Source organism: Cyclospora cayetanensis, unplaced genomic scaffold (assembly GCF_002999335.1).
Source record: "Cyclospora cayetanensis isolate NF1_C8 unplaced genomic scaffold, CcayRef3 CcayRef3_contig_83, whole genome shotgun sequence".
NCBI classification, from domain to species: Eukaryota; Apicomplexa; class Conoidasida; order Eucoccidiorida; family Eimeriidae; genus Cyclospora; species Cyclospora cayetanensis.
In genome coordinates, this window is record NW_020312756.1 from 114033 (window position 1) to 135311 (window position 21279).

The window sequence follows — 21279 nt, forward strand, 5'->3', positions numbered from 1 at the left end:
TGTGGATTTAGGCATTGTCCTGCGGTGACTTTTGGTGTAGCATCATAGTTGCACTGCGTGGTTTGGTGCAGCTGTACCCCACTCATCCACTTTCTGCAAATACAGTGGCATGCCAGGTTTCCCGAGTGCTCTTTGATTTCGATAGGGCTATTCGATAATCCCCTCAATTTCTTGTTTTGGCCACAGTCTGAAGAAAGAACGCTCTGACTACAAAGTAAACGCTGGCACAACCCCCGTTGAAGCAGCAGAGGGAGGTCCGAAAGTTAATGTAATCACAGTAGCCTTACAGCTGGTGCAAACGTATAATTTATTAGCCGATGAAATGATGATATATCCATTGATTAGGCTATGTATACCAAAAAGGCAGCCGTAAGCATGGACGCAGGCTGGAAGGTTTCGTCAGCCATCAGGAGGAACTAGTGCCCCTTGCAATATTTATTAAAAGGAGACGAAATTTGGCGATGGCCCTATTCATGCAGAGAAAGTCGTTTGCTTGCAGGGATGACTACAGTTAGCGCCTTTGGGTCACCAGACATTGTCGAGATCAGCCCAACAGCAAGACTTGGAAGACCTCACAAAGCTTAGACAGTAAAATTTGTCAATATAACTGTATACTAAGAACTATGAAAGATTATTTTGCAAGCCCGAGGTATCTACCTAAGTGCGATGTCCGATGGCTGCAACATTGGCAGTGAATCAGCGAATAAGGCTGGTGGGACTTCATAAATACTGAGACAGTCGAGGTGTCGAGACCAAATGAGCGCAACTCTTGTGCTTTTGACTGAAAAGAAGGAGCTCAGCTGGGATTTAGAACCTGTGGATCAGGGATGTGCCAACTGGCCCTAGCCTCAGGTCAAAATTAGAGTTCACCAGCTCTCCGGAGCAGCCCCATGCACACCCCCAACAATGCCCCTGATTCTAATTAGCAAATCGGGATATGTATGTTGAGCAGTAAGCGCGTAAACAGGTAGAGGACTTGAACAACGAGACTGTGTTGAGCGGAAGCAGGCTGCTTGCCAGCCAAAGAAGATGCACCAACACAGGCTGTTTCCGCATTTTTACAAACCACACTAATGGCCCAGAATCGACAGTGTTATGTTACATTGGATATGAACCGGTTTCCGAGAAGATCGTGAAAACGTGCAATCTGCCTGTTTTCTCGTTAGCGCAGCTCATGTGACTCAAGTTCACTGGTGGGCGGCAGAATACAAGGACCGGCAACGCTGGGGGTTGCTAGCTGCCAGTTCAGGTAGGACTATGTCATTCCAGCATGACCCGTTATTACACGGTAAAGTGGTATACTATGAAGTAATCCTAGGAATTCCATGGGTGACCCAATGGAATACGCATATGGGGAGACCGCCAAGCGCTGTTGACGTTGGTGTGCCCTAAGGCACCAGGAAAAAGCACGTCCTGGTCTGCTCAGCAAGGCTTGCTCCATCTCCGCTGATAGAAATAGGTTCAGTATCGCACCAGTGTGAGGCACTCTTTATTTAGGCTGCTTAGCAGCGCAAGGGCACCACAAAAAGGCGGTTCTGTGCAAGCAGGCTGTCTTAATTGGGTTTGAAGGGGCTCGTCATCTAAAAATTTGACAAAAGTCTTGGTCGTAGAACAGCACAACCAGGGCAAATATCAAGGAGTTCACGGACGTGCTAAAAATTGACGAGCTGCTAGCAGCCTGGCCTCGTGCTGGTTGTTCAGCGCACCGTATTCTGCAGATCCGTGGGTTCCTCTAAAGCTATGTTCTGCTCTTTCGAAAGACCTCAAAGCACAAGAGGAGATTGGGCGGCAGGTCCATATTTGTTGGGTAAAAGTACAGAGGGCGGGAACCGACCACCGACTTTGAGCACTACCGAACTACGCGGATCAGCAGTCTGCTTAATGGCCAATCTCATAGACGCGTCCTAACACCAAATGCTATTCACCGTGGTGACATGCACAGAACGGCGTTACACACCCATACTCGCATACTCGTGTATATCTGTGTGCCGCTTGTAGATTTCTATGCCCCAGTCGCACTGCCACGGCAAGTTGCTCGAAATTATTCTGAGCGTAACAAAAACAGCTGGATAAGTGTGCATATGGGCGACGTCTTAGTATACAACTGAAACCTCAATAATCACCAAGTGCACCTACAATGTGCGTCCTAGCCGTTAAGGGGCAAGCAGTAGTAATTTAAGGCGCGCAAGCGTTTGAATCCCAGAGAGCAATTGTGTTCCTGGGATTACGCGTGTTGGCTGCAAGAATTGAGCCAGATTCGACAAAAACTGAAGCAATCGGGGCGTGGCCTTTACCTCTTCTTTGACCACAAGGACGCTTTGTTGATCCATGACCTTGTGCCTTTTTGCCAGAATATCATTCCTCGATTGCTCGAATCGCTGCGCCCTTGGCTATCAACTTTGGAAAACACAGATGGTGAGCTGGGCAGAGGAGGCCTATGTCGCAGAAAAGACGCTAATCAGGTACCTTACATCTCCGGTCCGTTTGCTGCCGGATTATGCGCATCAATTTTTTCCAGACAATGGTTGCTAGTGACACAGCTAGACGTAGATGATGATGCTTCTCTCTCTCAACAGGCTACGAGCTCTCCAGGGCACTAAGTTACCGCATATTTTCTCATCACCTTGCCGAAACCGAGCAGTATCCAGTGGAGGAAAAGGAGCTCTGTACTGCGTGATAAGCCTTTAACGGCGCTAGTCTTATTCCTGTGAGCATCTTTTTGCTGTCAGGTTCGACCCCCAGTCTTTAATGTAACTTATTAAGACTTTTCAAGACTATGATAAACCTAGAGTTGGTCGCTGGCTTGAGTGTATCCTGTAGCACTACTTTACAGCTTTGCAGTCAATTTTATCAAAGCAACGGCGAATGTAGGAGCCGACCCGTTCCCATAAAACTCGAGGTACTCATCTATTGTGCAGTGCAACCGCTCTTGTTTGTGATGATATACGTTTCTATCAACCTTGCGTGAGTCTTATGCTATTGACAACCATGGATCCGCTATTATTGCCAAAGGCCAGAATGGCAAATTGGCGAAACACGATGACGCTAAGGATGTCCCTCTGTGGTTCGAAGAAAAGTGGGAACTCCGACGCTCTACCATTAACACTTCACTCCGCAATGCTGCCGTGCACAGTGCAGATGATCATGCACTTTCAAGCCATGGCAAGATTCACACTAAAGTGCGATGGCCCTTATGGCCCTTCTGGTGGCCTAGGTGCGTTGCGCGGCAGGTGAGTGTGCACTAGCATGCCCAGATTGTCAGTCGCGGAGGCTGCGAAATATCCTGAAGGCCGGTCATTCGCAAATCTTCCGCTTCCTGAATGCACTTGGACTGCCCTGACAATGGAATGTGGTGCTGCACTATTGGACGACAAAGCTCAACACATCATCTACAATGTTCTCCGCAGGTTCAACAAATGTGCCCATTTCATGACGCTTTAACTCTGACTCAGGCAGTCACCGAATTTTTCTTAGCTCATGTCAGGGACCTGCATGGAGTTCCCAGAAGTACCATTGTGAATAGGGATCCAAAGCATATTTTGTGGAATTCGACGTGGATTGCTGACTCGCCTGCAGATTGATTATTACATTTACACTGAATACCACTCTAAATCAGATGGAGAAGCCGACGCATCAATCGCACTCTTCTGCAGTATCTTTTACACTATGATCATAAAATACCAATATCTTGCCTTGTGTTTCTTTTTGTGGTATGTGGCTTTATATGCTGTACTCACCTGTCCGTTGCTCTCGTCCATCCCTAGCCTACACTGAGCAGGCCCCATGATCGGGGTGTGAAGCCGGTGCTCCGGCGTCAGCAGCTACCCTTTGCAGCGGAAGGTTTCATAAAACAGCTTGCTAGAGTATGCATATGCATTCGCGAAGATCACGAGGTTCAGGCAAGAAATTATGATATGCAGAGATCGGAAGTGTACTTTGAGCTTGAAAAATCGACCCTGATTGGTTGGCAGGCTTTAGGAAGTGTGACCAGAAGTTGACCAGACGAAGTTTACGGTCAGGGAGCTACACTTGTTCTCTATCGGCTCACGAGTCAATGACCTTTCTCACTTTATCGATTCTTGTAAAAATCGGGGTGCCAAAGACTACATAAAAATTTCGGCGTCATAAAACGTTTCAAAATCCCTAATTCAATCAATTCAGCGCAAGCAAGTGACCCATGTGGAGTAGCAGTAAAATTGTTTTGTTCTATATCTATTCAGTGCGTGAAATACTAGAGGGGAGCTACTAGTGAAGTATGTTGGGAACTGTTAGCCTCAGCTGCTGAGGAAAGATCAGTTGCGGGCTTCGCTGCCTGTGGGAGAATGGTTTGGCTCTATTCAGTTCACAACGATAGTCCCCTGGGACGCTGCTATCACCTTCCTTGCTAATTGTCCTTCTGCAGCGCAGGTTTTGCCATCATATGTACACGGCTCTTTGATTGATGCTCGAGGAGGCTCCGGTTTTAGCTTTCAAAGGGTTTTCTATAATAATATATGTACGAGGGCACACAACGGTATGTCGTCCCTAAATCATTATCTAGGCCTCATTGGGGGCTTTGAGGTCGGTTATGCTCTATGCACCGTGTCTTGCTTCCCTCTACACATTTTATATTATTTTTTTGTGTTTCTCGTATTACATGGCCCACATTTTTCAGCGCTCCGACGACCGCAAGCTGTTGCACCTCCGCGGTGGCATTGGCTTGGTCTCTCGTTCGTTGACAGCTGGTGTGTTTGTCTATTCCCTGGTCGATGAGCCTTTGCAGTTGACGCACACATTTTCGTCTCTTATTTGCATTATCTCCGCGTTGTTCAGGATGCCTTTAGAATAGTGCTATGTTGGGAACATTTCGTTTGTCTTGCACACTGTTTGTCTGTCCGTACGCTGTTTGAAGTGGGAGAGGGGGAAGGGCGCGGGTACATGGGAAGATGTAGCGGCTTAGCTACGCCCAGTCACTTTCTACTATCCTACTTATATTTAGCCAAGACCTTGCAAAGAATGGAATATGTGATGTGCCATTCGGGATATGTCCTTTATTCCAGAGTAATGCTAGCTCGATACACGAAGCGGCTGGGTGAAAGTGCGCTAGGTCCAATGCGCTACTAGCTTTGAGTATTAGGACTTTTTGAAGGTTGCAGCGAAGCACACGCTAGCTGACCCTCTTCATCATGTTGGTAACTTTGAGAGGTGCAGGCAAAGAAAGGTAAATTTTCTGGTCGGCAGTAAATTTCTATTGAATTCGTATTGACAGAGCCATGTATCTCCCAGCGGAAATAAAAGAAATTATTGCACACTCAGTACACCCACAGGTCCAATTACTGCTAAACAACTCGGAGGTTGTGTGGGCAGTCTATTTTCTCAAGCAAGTATGCGATCAACGGGTGCTTACCTGGGCATCACTGCCAAAAGTGTAGTTGAAGATCGCAGACAATAGTACTTGAGTATTGCGTTAGGCCCTTACTAGGAGGACTGTTAATAGCTCGATTATTCAGAGTGCCTAATTTTTTGCTTTCTTCATTCAGTATGGGATAAATTAGGGCAGAATTTAGGGTGGACTTAGTGCAACAGCGTTTATACCGAACCCGTAGTTAAAAGGGGACGTAAGCAAGAATCTAAGGTTGCCCCGGGGCATTTGCGCCAGTCATTAATGCTATGAAAGGAAATAAAGTAACTAGAAGGCCCCGCGTTTTATTAGTCATGCTGTCGTATCGAAGGCACCGCCCGTAGTGTTACGGTGTTACCAGGTCCAGAGCTCCCACCAGCCCTGTGGAAATGGAACAATGAGCCCAGTGCACCCAACACCTCTTATACAATTCTTTGGCCTGTCAATTTGCTTATTTGCCAAGAGTTGATTCTGCATTCTCTAGTGATGGCGATGATGGTGGGAGACCACTGACTCCTGCCAACCGCAGCAGCAGACCCATGATAACACCCACATCCACCATCTCACACTCCTGTCCTGCGGCCGGGACTAGGGGGAAAACCCTGCAAATTGTCAGCTAAAAAGTGAAAGACAGTGATAATGCAGGAGTTTACTGTCGACCTTATTCAGCAGGTCATCCCATTCCGCTCCCCTAACCCTCTCGAAGACCCGCGAGAGCATCGGCTCCGCCTGGTAGGTCCACCTAATAGAGGAGATGGTTATTCGATTATGAAATGTGAATCTAGGGACCTGAAATTCATATAGCGTTAATAAAACAATGCGTTTCCGATGGCCAGCAGGTGCTTTAGTGGAAATCCAATTAAAACCCAGGATTGCCTGGTGGTAACTATTCAACTAGTACGACTTAACTTTGGTACATGGCTAAAGCATTGGTTCCTCGTCATTAGAAGCTGTGTTACCGTTGATGCGCAGGTGGAGCGGCTGGGAGGCGGCACCTATGGAGATGTGTATCGTGCAGTGGAAGAGCCGGAAGATGGCGTTGGCGGAGGAGAGACCTTTGCTGTGAAATATTATGTCGATGAAACGCGAACAGTAACAGAAGAAGGACTTGGATGCACCACGATCCGCGAGCTTTCCACCATTTCTGTATGTCTCATGGACGGTCCAACTGTCCACCGGTAACAAATCACGCAGGTTTGCTGGGATGTGTCAATAGCCAACCCTCCATCTCAACGAATGCATGAAAATTGCGGTCGCTTTTCGTTTTGTTTCCTCAGTCGTGCGGCACGCATCCAAATCTCGTCCGTATGCGGTATCTCTTCATAGACCAGCTTCCACGTTTGGTAGATAACATCAATCAGCAACGAATCCACTGGGCACGCCGGCAGCACGCGGCGGCAGACCGTGAGTCCCAGGAACAACTAAGACGCGATCTTCAGGCGCAGCTGGCGGTCGAGGAGCTGAAGCCAACGCAAGTCTTTGTCTTCGCCGCATACGAGCTGTGTGAGGGGGGTGATCTGAAGAAGCTTCTCGCGAAGCAGAGAGAAGCAAAGCCCGCGACAGGCGTCTCTCCAGAGTGGGGGCTGCCCCTCAAACATGCAAAGCTTCTGGCCTTTCAGCTGCTCAATGGATTGGCATTTCTGCACAACGAAAAGGTCAGGCCACGGTGATAGGTTGTTCTGCCTTGCTTGTGATGCTCTGCACAGCGTCTCAATCAGTACTGCGATGTGTACTGTGATTTTCTGTCTCCACTCTCTTTTGGTTCCGCCTGACAGTGTATTCTCTCTCGTCTATCTCATATGCATTTGCTCTCTGGTGTGGACAGCTGACAGTCACACGACTCGAATCTTGGTTGTAGCCTTACGCGTTATTGTTTACATGCGTTCAGCTGTGCCACCGCGACCTGAAGCCCGACAACTTAATGCTCACCTCAGTGAACGAAAATTGTGTACTGAAGATTGGAGACTTGGGGTTGTGCAGGAGCTTCCGAGCAAATGCCGGTATGCAATATTAGTAGCACCACTGCCTGAAATCGCCTTGACTGCTTCATTCTGTCAGCCCCCCGCTGCCTCCCCCCCTTGTGGCAGCTGAGCGTCGTGAGCCCTACTCCTTTCTATGATCATTTGGCCGTTAAATGGGTATCCATGCAGGCGATATATACGGCGGCTTTTGGATTTAAGCTTTGGTGCTGCAGGAGAGGTTACGCCAACTGTCTGCACTATTTACTATAGACCTCTGGAGGTGCTTCTGGGAAGGATGCGCATAGACGACGGCAGCGGAAACGAGGTTTGTCCTACCGCTGGTTTTGGTGGGCAGTAAACAGAAGAGCAGAGCTTGTGCTTTTGCGGTTCTGCCCTTTTTAAGAAGTCAAGGCCAGCCCGAAGTCTTAACGCCTATTCGCTGCCGTGCAGGAAGCCACAGCTTTTTGATTCCACCGCCATCATCTAAGTACAGAATATGCCTGGTGTATCTGCACTCTAATGGTTCAGGAACAGGGAGTACACTACGGCTTAGGAGCCGACATTTGGGGAGCCGGGTGCATCATCGCGGAGATGCTCCGAGGCATCCCTCTCTTCAAGGGGACTCAGGAGTTCGAGGTTCTTATTCGTGTTACAAAGATACTAGGCACACCTACAGAAGCGGAGTGGACGAACTGCACAGCGTATGCCTGCACACTGGTACTGCTTGCAGATACCAAGGGGTGCTGTCTGCTGCCCCCGCGCAGCCGGTGTTTGCTTCTTCTCTCCTCCATTTTCTGCAGTTGCCTTTTCCTGCCACCGTCTTTTTTTGGCATTTATTTGCCGGTAAAACGTCCTCTAGTGCTGCCTCCCCTTCGGTGACTCTGCATGCCTCAGGCTGCAGCATTATCCCTTTGGTAACCGCGGAGAAAGCCACTTCTTCAGCGAGCACGACAAGAGGGCCAATTTGAACGCCGTGCTTTTTGGAAAATTGGACTTGGACGGGCTGGATCTTCTCGCCAGAATGCTCGACTTCAATCCACACACAAGAATCTCAGCCCAGGAGGCACTCAGCCATCAGTGGTAAGGCAGCAAGCACCTCTCTAGAGAAGTCGCAGCTGGGGCCTTGAAAGAGGTTTCGTACAGCCTCCGAAACTAAAATCAAGTCCAGGAGGAGCCGCCAAAGAAGATTGTCTTTGGAAATCCTCAGAACGCTCATATGCGGGGACTCTAATGATCCCCTCAACCTTCTTCCCTGTTGCGTGTAGCTCACTGTGTCTCGGTTTTAGCGTGTGCTGGTGTCTGTCTGCGGACCGATTATTCTGTCTGCGTTCCATTCCCCAACTTGCACTTTCTGCTGCTCTACTCTGCTTTGCGTGTTGTCTCAAGGTTCACAGACGTGGCTTTCGGGCAGCTGGATGGCGTGGGCGTGTACAACTGGTTCGTTGATGTGCTAAAGTTTCGACTGGGGGAAAAGACCTACGCGGCAATGGAAAAGCACACTCCTGGGTGTCTGTCCACCTCAAAGGTCTCCCACATCTTGTGCCAGAGAGGCTACAGAGGTGCAGTCATTCAGAGGATCGACAGGGTTTTTGCCGAAGTCGGAGGGTTCCAAGAATCTGAACAGAGCCATCACTGGAAACAAGGTCTGCCAAACTCAAAGCCATGCAGAATCCCTGTGCGATTCATGATGCCTTTGCTTACTACATTCTTCTCCTTGCTGGGGCTGCCGCATCACCTGCAATGCTTCCGTCGGTTGCTGCTCCTGCGCGACTGCGGATTTTTGCTACTACTGTTGTATTGGTAATCTTGTTGCCGCGGTTGAATCTCTTGCATGCTCAACGAACTAAGCCTTTCACTAAAAATTCTCCTCGTAAAGTGCTTCCTCAACCCCCTTCTCCGTTTTCTTGCGGATTGCCAGTTGTCGCCGCAGAAAAACTTGCACGAGTACGACGGCAGCGCAGGCAGGCGGGGGCTGCATCGGCGACCTCGGGGGCTTCTGGAGTGCCCCAATCCGAGCAAGAGAATGCCCCTAATCATGGAAATCTTCAGACAACGCCGTATCCGACAACAAGGATCTCCAGCAAGTCTCAGGCAGGCTCCTCTGGACCGCCACCGTCAGCAGGGCCCACACGTAAGGGTCAGTCTCTTGGTTTTCAGCACGAAGAATGCGCTAAATACTCCTGGCCTGCAGAGAGGGGCATTGCCTCACTCCTCTTCTCAAATATTCCTCTAGCGGGGAGCAAAGTTTCCACGGAAAGCTCCGCGGGGGCAGTGGTTCCCAGGGGGGCACCCCAGCAAGCAGAAGATGAGCCCCAGCCTGTGGACTGCGCATCCATTGCGGCTGCCATCGCAAGGGCCTCCCAAGACATGGGGGACTTACCTGCGCTTTCAGAGAGTGCAACAGAGCACGGAGAAAGTTGACTGAGACAGCTCCCTTATCCTTGTAAAACCAAAACAGGCAGATGCGGGTAGACTTGAATGTGCGTCGATTTCTGGTTCAAGCGCCGACGCAGGTGTGCACATAGAAGTAGGAGGCACGTAGGTGTATCTGTAACGGTATTCACACATTGCCAAGGGAGCAATTCTAAACGTTACATGTTCCTTCTTGTCACTGCCTTTGGGTACTTGTGCCGGTAGTCTTGGCGAGAGCTCTCGTTCGCCTTATGCTATGCCACGGTCCTTTGGAAATGTGCAAAGAAAACGTTCGCATTAAATATGGACTGCTCGGGTATCCAGCTTTCCGAGCATATTAGGTAGAGGCCTTGTGTGTCGCAGTAGGATCTTGATTAGCCCTCCAACTGCTCCACCCGTTGCACGCTCCCTGTCTTTCTCGTCGTGTCTGCGGATTTCTTTTCCCCCCACCCCGCGAGGAAATGATAGGGTAAAGGGGCCGCTACTGGGCATCTCTCCTCCAAAATGGACCATACAAGCAAAAAGGGGTTCTGCCTTGGCGATGGCAAGGAAAAAAGTCCCTCCCGTTGGATAAGGAAGCTCCAGCCGCGCCTTATTAAAGTACAGCATGCCAGTTTTTTAACGGATAACTCTAGACATCCGAGGGAAGTCCTCACACTTGTTTTACTTCGAGGCCACCGACGATTACTCAGCGTCAACTTGGAGATCTATTGAGCTCCCTGAAGACTCTGATATCCCCTCTGCTGCCGAACACAGATGCATTGCGGGCTGGAACACTCCAGCCTATGGACTGCTTTCCAATACTTCAGCCCAAACTCTAAACATTGAGTTCTTGACAAAAAGTGCAAGCGTTGAACACTAATGCCTGAAGTGCCCTTGCTACGCCCTTCCTACTCGCCACTAGACCTAAGATACTGAAATCTGCCTTAAGAGGGACGCTAACTTAAAACCCTAACTGCGTTAAACGGCCAGTAGCAGCTTTGAAAAGTTCCGCAAAATGCCTCGACGAAGATCATGCTTATCTGCTTTCGTCAAGAACTTGCAGCTCTCCCTGCTATATCGGTAGGCTGCAATCCGCGCATCGTGCACTGCTGGTAGCGTGAAAGAAGCCAGCGCGGGACATATTCGTGCTAGGAAATAATATTGAAATGAATTTGTCTGCTTAGTTCCTGGGATCAGGTGTCAGTCTGAGGTACCCCTTGCCCGAGGGCAGTTCCTTCTTCTGCATTCCCTTGGGTAGCTTTTTCTTTGCTTCCTCCTCAGACAGCTGTGGTATCACACAGCACTGCCCACCAGCGGTCCACTCCACAGGGGTGGCTACGGGGTACTCCTCGGTCAGCTGTGCCAACACACACGCAAAAACTGAACTCTGCTGAGTTGCCGATGTGACTCAGTGACACCCAAACTTGAATGCCTCACTCAATGATAATGAGTACAGCTGCCTGTACAATTGCACAAGTGCACGCCGGAAAGGTTGCACCCCTCGGAGAGCCCACCCAAGTACCTGCAGTGAGTCAAGAACTCGGAGGATTTCTTTGAAGCTTCTGCCAGTGGTTGCTGGGTAAAGAATGGACGCCGCCAACTTTTTTTGAGGGCTTATGAAGAAAACTGAGCGGCATGTGAGGGGCAGTCCAGCTTTGTCCTTCTCCTCAGGATCCATAATTCCCAAGGAGGCTGCCAGCTGCCGGTTCGCGTCGCACACCATGGGGAATGGAAGATCGCCACAGGAACCAGCAAATGCCATAATATCCTTAGCCCACCCCTGAACCAACAGGCAAATACCAACGGAAAAGATAATGCAGCTCCACAGGCGACCCCAGTCGTGTAAGTCAGCCCTCTAGAGGCCTATTGGCTGACAGGAGACGCGCGCCAGGCCCACGTGGACGAAGGCTTTAGCCCCTCGAAGGAAGCAAGCAAAAGATGCGCCATTCGCCACACATGCCCTACTGTCTTCGGAACCCCCATGGTACGCTTGTGCTACATCCTCCAAAGAGAGAAGTTGCTAGCCAAGGGAGTCCGTTCCAGTGGCTATAGCCTGAGGGACACCCCTCAGAAGCACCTTCTCCCAAGAGAATGAGCCCTTCGCTCGTGCGTTGGAACCATGCCTTCTTATTTCACTGTCTGACTTTGTGGCTGTCGATGTCATTGCACGAGAAGCCGAGAAGTTTGCAGTTCTTGTCTTTGAAGGTTTGGTGCAGCTTCACGGCTTCTGCCAACTCGGTGGTGCATACTGGCGTGAAGTCATTAGGATGGCTGCGCACACGCCCTAATAATGACACCCTAAAGCATGAGACTGTGCTAACTACACAGTGCTCGAGGACTGCGAGTCCACTTTGTGCAATCTGGAAGCGCCCCACAGAAATTCAGATTCACGGTGCTACTCGGAACTTTGCATGCCTAAATACTTTAAGGCTATGCGCATAAAAGTACAATTAGCGACATTTAAGCTTTCAGTCTGGATACTTCAGATCTACGAAGTAACTGCGGGTTCACTGCTTAAGCCAGGGCACTACTGTGTGTGGAACTTTACCTGAACATTATGCCCCAGTCGTTGCCCAAGTAGTCGTATAGATTAAACTTTTTGACGCCAAGGGCTTCAGCGTCGAAATTGGGGAAAACATCTCCCAAGTGGAGTGGCATTTTCAAGAAAACTGCGCGTGGGTCTACGAGTGTGCGTGTGGAAGGCGGAGGGTTTGGAATAAATTATGGGAAACCGGCAAAATAGAACTCGGTGTTAAGGCTGTAATATCTGCTTGCGAACCACTGACGCCGCAGAGGTGAAGCGAAGAGCGCGAAGGCTCTTTAGCAGTTGCCAGAGGGGTCGCCAACTAGGGGGCATACAAATACTGGAGCATGATTATGTACTCTGGGGCACAGGGTTCCGACTAATTTGTTATTCTGATTCACTGTTAATTGAGGAACGAAATATCTGAAAATTTACACGCGAACATTTGCGTGCGGGGTAGCAGGAAAACATCCGTGCAAAGGCAGGCAAGCAGCGTTACGTCGATTATTGGCACGCGAGTCTGCTGCCGTCTACACACAACGCCGAAAACCTCAATAGGTGCCTCTTTCACCATTCCATCTCCACAAATAATGATACATATGCTGAAAAGCAACCGGCTACTTGATTATAGAACATAAATGCGCAAGACACTGCAACACTGTTCGGGTTCCCTCAATGAGGGTGGAGCCATACGCCAGCGCGCGTGCTGTAATTTGCCCCTTTATTGCGCTGCTTATACCTGTTTACTCACCTGCGTAGGCGCATAGTCTTTGTGCTCCCTCCTTTGTTTGATTTGTGTGCACGGAGAGTACTATTCTAGTTTTATCCGCCCAGCGCTCAGCGAGAGCCGCGCAGATTTTTCCGAGTCAAGGCACAACCTGCTTCCTGAGTGCTGCTATATATATACTTAGACCCGCCGATCACGAACACCGAGAATTCCCCATGCGATGGAACCCCGGATGCAGAGGACGCCAAAGCTAGCTCTCTCCCTTGCTGTATGTTGCCGTATGTCCATCAAATTCACCAAATTCGCACCCCTCCCCTAAGTTGTAGACATCCCAAATTTAGGGGGATAAAAGCGGAGGCAGTAATTACCCAAACCGCTAACAAACAGCGTACTGTCATTGGCAAAAGCAGAAACTACCTTGACGTTGGATGTAACTGCTCCCTGAAAAGCAGCAAGTGTTGCTAATGCCTTTGGTCAACGTACTCACGTCCATATTTAGGGTCCGTGCCACTATTTCGTTTGCCTGTATCGCTCTTTCTCCCCCTCTCACCGTAATCTACCCATCGTGTCATTCTTCTCTCCGTGTCCGTTCGTAAACTGCTCCCACCGGACCTTTACAGGTTCACCTGGAAGACGGTAGGTTTAGTTTGACATCTTGACAACCTGTGACCAGAAGGTTTAGGGCATGAAGGAAAGCGAGGGAGCAAGCGTACAACTCAGTACGTCCGCAGAGCAGTTCGGAGCTTTATTTACGGGTACTCACTACACTGTCGCACATGAATGATTTCTATTACACTAAAAAGCGCATGCCTTCATTGTGAATAATGTATGAACGCGAATGCAGCGTTCCATTAAAGGTTTTCATACTGGCTTACTCGTCCATACTCGGGTGTTGGCAATGGTATACATGCTGTCTTGACCCTTTACCTCCTGTAGCCCGACGATTAAGTCCATGATCGAAACAGTTTATCTACCTCTGGGAGCCGGAATGATTTGAGAGAGATTAAGCTTAAGGGAATTTCGCTGCTTTACCGGCTGACAAGCTGGTTATGATTGTGCATAGTCCTCAGCCGCGCGACGCATCCCAGGCCACCAAAAATCCCTTGGGGGGGCTTCTGCACTGTAGGATGAAGCTCATTATGGCCTACAATAATATAGTCATCTGAGTTGCGCAAAGCGGCACTGACCGACTTCCTGCTTTTTGATACATAGCAGGGTATTTTAATGTGGTAGTGCTTTACTTGGATTTTGGCAGTGAGAGCGGATACATGGGTGTAAAATCTATCGGACCCACATAACTTTAATAAAATCGTGAATCATTGCACACAAGAGTGATTTGGCTGCGCTACACAATAGTTGAACAGCTGGAGCTTCACAAGAGCACGTCAGCTAACACGTTCGAGATGCCCTTCATGTCACTGTAGAGTCGTACTACCAAGCCGGTGAACAACTCGAGGACTATCACAGTCCTGAAACTTTTCACTAAGAGACGTTACAGATGTGATGGTCCTTCTTGACAGTAAAGTAACGTTCATGTGAAAAGTGCTGCCATATTTCAAACCTCGCCATACCGCGTTAAGTTCGCTTTCCTACACTGGTAACTCGAGGAGAAAGACTAGCAGTAATCGAATTTTCTGGAGAGCCCATAGCCTGTTCAAAAAAAGAAGTCGGCAGCGCGCGGAGGTGTAAGGTGCCTGATACGTGTCTGTGCTGCGCCATCAGCCTCTTACGCCCAACTCGGAAACTGAGTTTTCTCAAGTAGACTAAAAGAACAGCAATCTCAGCAGAACGCGCTTGAATATTGTGGCAACAGTATGCGTGCCCATATAATTTCGCAGTGTGTTTGCAAGTTCGTAAAGATAGTAGCCACGCCTTGAGCGCTTAACGTTCGAGCGATCTGACTCCAGTCCTGCAGCCGGAACACGAATTCCCAGAAGCGCAATTGGTATTTTGAGAATGAGCATTGGCGTTCCTTTGCATACCAGTGCTTGCCTCGCAACAGCTGAAGCTTACGTTGTAGCTGCCCTGAGTGATGTCTTACGGTTCGGCTGAATACGAAGACATCGTCCGTGTAGACAAACATCAACCCCACCTGGTTCGGCCTTTCAAAATCTCGATTAAGCTACAATTTCAAACTAAAAGGGGCATTTATAACTCCAAACGGTGTACAAGTATAGCCGGGTTTGCAAATGCAAGTAGCTTTGTTTGTTGTCTCCAGGATAAACAGGTTTCTGTAGGGAGCGCCTCTGTCAAATAAAGTGCCCAGTTGGCTGTTGATCTGTGGAAGCTCTTATAGAAAGTCTTCTTCAAGGGCTTGAAGTCAACGAGCATGTGTCGCCTTGCATCCTTTTTTGGTGGCAGCACCGGTTTTCGCTTAAAACCCTAGACGATGCCTGCACTTTGCTATTCAACGATTCAGCAAACTGCCATTCAATCTTCTCTTCATGATTTAAAGACTCTCAATAGCGTGGAACATGGCTTGAGGATTGCCCAGAGATACGCTCAATACGGCGTGCTAAATTACCGCACATAGCCTGCCTGCTGGTAGCTCGTCATTATTCAGCACTTTCCCGAAGTCCTCGTTGACATCTGCCACTTTCGGTATCTTCCGCCTCAGATTATTTTAGGATTCTTCAAGATAGAGCCGGGCGTGGAGCCAATAAGGCAGGATACATGCTCAGAATGGTCTTCTCTTACGGTGCTGCTGGTTGGCCCCACGGAGATGCTGAAGCACCGATTCTAGCCCCCTCTCCAGGGATGAAATGAGCATTGTTGGCGAGACCAAACGGGTGCTTCTTCCTAGTTATCCTTGGCATACCAACTTCCACAGCGCTTCTCTTCGCGGTTTCCGCGCTTTGCATTGGGTCACCTATGGAGTACCCGGGAATGCTGCATGGTGTTAATGCCCAAAATAGAAGTCACAGAGCATGCCAATAAAGCCGAATCCCAATTGAAGTGGCACCTGGCCGCCATAACCTTGCCAGTCCCTGCAGTTTTGTGCCCGTCAGTAGACGTAGCTCGCAGGAACCGCACTGGAGAGTGAAAAGGCAGATATCCTTGGATATCAGATCCACTCAACATCCAGTGTAGAGGAACGCTGGCAATTCTTGTGCATTGATGTGGGCTTCTATCAGCGCATGAATGATGGCGGCTCCCCAACTGCAGCTTTGCCCTCAATACTCCCCTTCAGGACGCCGCAACCTGCATGGGCAACTTCTTCTCAGCTGGCGTGCCCTTATTTGCTTATCAAATAGCCTGCCCCCGCTCAATCCAGTTCCCTGGCTCAAGCTTTTTGGCTTTTTGCATGCGCTTAGACTTCCCGATTATAAGGCCAATTTCGCACGCTACAAGAAAAGTACATTGTTATGGGGCTGTTTGGAGCCGGCAAAGGAGCTTGGGTAACTGTGATTTTCCTTTCCCGATCACCGTAGACTGTAACCAAGAGCCAATTGATACAGACCGGACATCCAAAGAATATCTAAACTCCATTATCCCTCCTTTTCAGCCAATGGCGCAGGAATTGCCCTCATTTCTTGCTTGAACCTCAGATAATGCAGCATTTGTGAAGCCCAATCGGTGGGGTGTTTAGTCGCTGACTCCTCTACTATCTTGCAGCCACCCGATATATGACACTTCGGGCAAGCCCTAAGTAAACCACCAATAAACCGATCTGTTGGTCTACTTCGTGTTCTGCGAAACAAAATTTTATATTCGTCGATACATCGAGTTACGGGTAGGCTTCTCTTAGCCATCTGAATTTTAATCCCAAACTTTGGTTTTGAGTTGATCTCGGGAGAAAAAGGTGATTAAGAGCGTGCGTAATGGCTTTCACTGTAGTAAGCTCTGCATGTAGACGACCCTCTTTGCACAAACAGAGCCAACCTTACCTTGCTTCTCCATAATTTGGCTAAGAAGTACTGGCTACCTTCATCTAAGTAGTACAAAGCGTGGTGAATTCCAATTGGATAGCAAAACTTTCGAGTGGTCAGCCATGCTGATTGCCTCTCCGTCGCCAGAGGGTATGCTTTCTAGACTGTTGCGAACGCAAAATAGATTATTGAGATACCGAATGGTCCGATCGAAACCATAGAAGTTTTTAGGGGCACCTCAGATGGCACTGCATCCTGGGAATGTGGATGGCCCGGTGAGAGCTGCATTGAAGCAAGCGGTGCTGCCAACTGTAACGCTCTATCTAAAGTATCCCCGGTATAACTCCTCCCTCCTGGCTTCCTGCAAAGATAGAAAGTTATGAGCGTTTGCAAATGCACTAGCACCTTCCCCTGCCCGACACATAAGGATTTTTTTCGCAGTAGGGGAAAGGGGCAGCTACAGTATGCGTTAATGCACCCTCGAAGCACTCCGAGCATTTCACAGCTAGTTGCATACAGCATCTGGCGCACACGCCGGCATTCCGCATTGAGTCTAATGTATCGCGCTGACTGTACACCGCAAAAATAATATATATGACCATACGAATCAAAGAGGCAATTTTTTTTCAATTCTCAGGGGCACATAACTAGTGTAGCAGAAAGTTTTAGGACGTAACTTAGCCGGCTACCATCAAGGACGCCGCTAATTGGAGGGGTGGGCACTGGTGGGCTTGCTTAGCAGGACCCAGTGAAAAGGAGTTTAGCCAAAAATACAACCCACAAGGGTGGGTGCAATGTGAATCACTTATGATCCGTCTGCTGCAAGCGATGTTCAACAACTTCGAGCCCGCGAAGCCGCTACGGGAAGGGTTCATGTTTCTGCGCTTTCTGGTTTGCCACTGAAAAGAAAGCTCTTTGTCCGCAGGACTGGACGTAGACGAGTTAAAAATATACGAAATTGTGTCGCGAAGGGAGGCCCCAGCGACGAGCCAAGCACATGGAAACCGACATGCAAACTCTAGAACGCAGCCGGAGTGTGACACACCGGGGCATAGGAGAAAAACCATCGACTCCGGGCGTCTCAGTCCTCGGTATAAAAGTTTCTCCTTATGGCATTTAATAGCATTAGTCTTAAACGGGGAAACTAAAATGTTGAGTGTTTCACAGAAGCCTCCTGAGGACCCCTAGCCCCATGCATCAGCTGTTCGTGCAGCATGAAATTCGTTTTATAGAGTGCTGCCTCTATGTATCCATATGTATCCAATGCCTTTGGTTTTTGGCTTAAGAGTTCATGAGCACCAAAGTGTGAGGCTACCTGGACCTTCCAGCAGTGCCCTGCAGCCGTCGCGCGTCGACGTCGACGAGACTTGGGTCTAGTGTTCAGGGACTGCGGCTTACGATTTGCAGTGTCTGTCAACGTTTCTTTTTCAGATGCAGAAATTTGAAGAGGCAGGCCGCGCCTTTCCTTCGGCTGGTGCCAGCGCACCAGAATTCCAAGCCCTCGAATCCTGTCCCTTACACCGAAACATCAGTAGGCAGCGCTGAACACTCACCCAGGCATCCTGCCATCGGAGCACAACTTAGGGGGGGTTTTCCCCCCTCCTTGGGACCCTGCTGGTCTCAAGCTCTGGAATCCAAACTCCAGAGCGTCAGAGTCGCTCTCCTGACGCTGGATTCTCGTCTTCACGCCCTTTCGGGATGGCAGAGTCACATGTGGTCCGTCAGGACCTGTGGCCTTTGGGCATTTCTATCATTTTCTGTGGATCCCTTTCGGGGGCTGCCGGAGGTACTTTGCAAGTTTTCGCCCTAGACACTTGCGCAGCCCCCTCCTGGCGCGTGCGCCTGCAGATCTGCCTTCCTTCCTACCGACGCCGTCTTGTCGCTGCGCACGGCTGTCGCCTTTGCGCGCTTCACGGGCAGAGCAGCTGTGCCGGGAAAGGCACTCGAGGGTGTGCAGTGCGCGTGGCTTGTGCGGTGTAGATACAATGGTTCGTATGTCCTACAGCGCCGCGGGGCCAGAGCCTTCGGTGAGGGAGATGCTGAAGAAACCGATGTTTGTCATCGGGATGATCCTCACCACAGCGGTCGATTCGGCTTGCACGCTTGGCGCGCTCACCTTTGCTCCTTCGGTGAGCTTTCCTCCGCAGTCTTCTGCACAACCGTACTTGCACTCGAAACAAACGTCTTCTGAACAAGGCGCGCATGAGCCTTCCGAAAGCTTCCTCCCCCGCTTCCCTGCACCCCCTCAACCTGAACTCGCGGAAGAAAGCGTTCCTTCGCGCCTCTCTTTCCCCCACTTCGCACACCAATTTAACGCGTTCCACTGACGGTTCGCGTGCGTGTTTTGCGCCCTCCTCCGCGCCTGTGCAGCCCTCTCGCCTCTCAGCCCATGCGTAATTGGTGGTTTGCGTTCAGTCGATGGTCACTCCGTTCGCCGGCGTTCACATCTTCTGGGCTGTTTTGCTCTCGCATTTCTGGCTGAAGGAGAGTGTGGGACGTTGGGAAGTCTTGGGGTCTAGCTGCGTAATTTCAGGTGTTTTGCTCCTGGTGCTATTCAGCGGGAAGGAGACCGATATCACGTCGATTTCGCAGTTCAGAGCTGCGGCAAGCACACCTCTAGCTCTCACATACATATCCGTGGCAGCGGCTTCCACTCTCACGCTTGTCTTGCTGAGTCAAAAGTTGTATCCATGCTCTCTCGGCGCGTGGGAGGTGCCCATACAGGTAACCGCGCCGCGGGAAACGGGGAGGACTGTTGGGGGGGTTGTGGTGAGCTTTTCGGGGTGTATGTTCTCTTATTGCTTCCTTCCTCTGACGCGCATGCCTTTGCCAGTGTGTTCAGCGTTCTTTCATGGGTCCACTCTGCCAGGCTCAAGGCGTGCGGTGCGTGATTTGTGGATTTTCAGCGCCTCTCTCTGGCCTTGGCTTCCGGAGTTTTTGGGGGCAATACAAACGTGTCTGCCAAGCTGCTTACCATTGCTGTTACGCAGCTTTTTAGGGGCGACTTCTCAGTGCTCACGAAGTAATCCGCTGTGGCTTCTTCGTTGCTGCTGCATGTAATATATATATATATATGTGTGTGTGTGTGTGTATGTATATGTACACATATATATACACTTGTATACCTGTGTATTGCCAACTTTTAAAACATCTCTCACGCGCCCATAAAACACACTTTAGCTCACCCGTACATTATGCACACGTCCAGCACACGGATATCCTTTCTACCATGGGTGTCCTATAGCCTCTGTAATTCTCATGCTTTCTGGGAAGCCATCTCCGAAAAGCCTTGCGGTGTGCGATTCTTCCAGTTGGCAGGCTTACGCGGTGTTCTTTGCAACCATACTTTTGGCCCTTTTGCAGTTGCTATTCTTAAACACCGCCCTCAGGAAGTACGTGTTGGACTGTTAACTGTGGGTCGTTGACTTCGCCACGTGCCTCTGTGGCTGCAGAGAGCTTGTTTCGCGCAGCTGTACAGACAGTGTATATCGAGCAAGGGAGGGGAGAGCGTTGAGGGCTTGGGGCCTGTTGCTTTTGTTAACAGGTTCGAAGCAATTTATGTCATTCCCACAACCAACAGCTGCCTCGTTGCGGAAGGCATCGTGGGGGCAATTATGGTGTTGCGGGAGTATCCGTCCACGTGGGTGTGCTTCCTCCTTGGCCTCCTGCTTTGTGTTGGAGGCATTCTCGTTCTCACCATCAAGCACAAAACGCTGCAGACACCCCAGCCGAAGACTGCTCCGCCGGAGCAGGTCCGTCCTTTCGTCCACGAAAAGGTTCAGCGCACGGTGGTCAAACGCGGAGCTCTGTTAGAGACGATGGGCAAAACACACTGCGGCTTTATGGTTCTTCTGAGTCCGCACAGAGGCTGCGGAGCAAGTTTTTTGCGCCTGCATCCTTCGCTACTGAGTATCTGCATGCGCAAGGGTAGGCCAAGTTCTAGCTGAGGCTTGTGCTTGCTGCTTTGCAGGTGCTTCGCCCCCTGGAGGAGCCTCCGGAGCCTCAGAGGTCGTGGGTGCCCAGCGAGCCGCACCTTGCTGCTTCTAGGTGGGGAACGCGCTGTAGGGCCTGACTGCGGGGCTGTTGCTCCCTTGTTGCAGTCGCTTGCTAGCCTTTTAGACCCCCCTTTGGTGGTGTAGTGGCTGCCGCCCCACGCACAACTGAAATTCCCGTTCAAGCGGCCTTCGGGCTGCTCTGCCTGCTCACTGGGGAGGCTCCTATCTCGTTTGTCGCCTTGCTGCAGGCCGGCTGCTGGCATGGGCTTGAACGAATTCTTCCCAAGCTCCACGGCTATCCTCACAGTGCACGCAGTTCAGCAACTATTCCCTCCGCTGAGCTCCAGAACCCGTGAGTTGAGCCTCGGAGGGCAGCGTGAAAGCGCTGAAGTTTTTCACCGAGAGAAAGAGCCACAGCGAGCAGCGCAA

The 21279-nt window shown here is 50.1% G+C and overlaps 3 protein-coding genes across 3 annotated transcripts; 2 read left to right on the forward strand and 1 right to left on the reverse strand.

The window, feature by feature from the left end:
- The first annotated feature begins 5365 nt into the window (after positions 1 to 5365).
- On the forward strand, positions 5366 to 9762 carry LOC34623555. Its single transcript, XM_026335872.1, has 10 exons — positions 5366 to 5420; positions 6015 to 6112; positions 6353 to 6526; positions 6658 to 7035; positions 7269 to 7380; positions 7575 to 7666; positions 7870 to 8042; positions 8236 to 8421; positions 8728 to 8984; positions 9260 to 9762. Exons 1-10 carry the CDS (start codon positions 5366 to 5368, stop codon positions 9760 to 9762), a joined length of 2028 nt encoding a protein of 675 aa, XP_026191657.1.
- A 1153-nt stretch (positions 9763 to 10915) lies between these two features.
- Positions 10916 to 12393, reverse strand: LOC34623554 (peroxiredoxin-6). Its single transcript, XM_022736672.1, has 4 exons — positions 12284 to 12393; positions 11880 to 12006; positions 11258 to 11515; positions 10916 to 11092 (listed from the first exon to the last, which is right to left on the reverse strand). The coding sequence occupies exons 1-4, from the start codon at positions 12391 to 12393 to the stop codon at positions 10916 to 10918; spliced, it is 672 nt and encodes a 223-aa protein (XP_022592283.1).
- A 6160-nt stretch (positions 12394 to 18553) lies between these two features.
- LOC34623553 (probable magnesium transporter NIPA1) lies at positions 18554 to 20902 on the forward strand. Its single transcript, XM_026335873.1, has 7 exons — positions 18554 to 18641; positions 18836 to 18984; positions 19271 to 19579; positions 19762 to 19877; positions 20143 to 20247; positions 20400 to 20663; positions 20782 to 20902. The coding sequence occupies exons 1-7, from the start codon at positions 18554 to 18556 to the stop codon at positions 20900 to 20902; spliced, it is 1152 nt and encodes a 383-aa protein (XP_026191658.1).
- Positions 20903 to 21279: the final 377 nt, after the last annotated feature.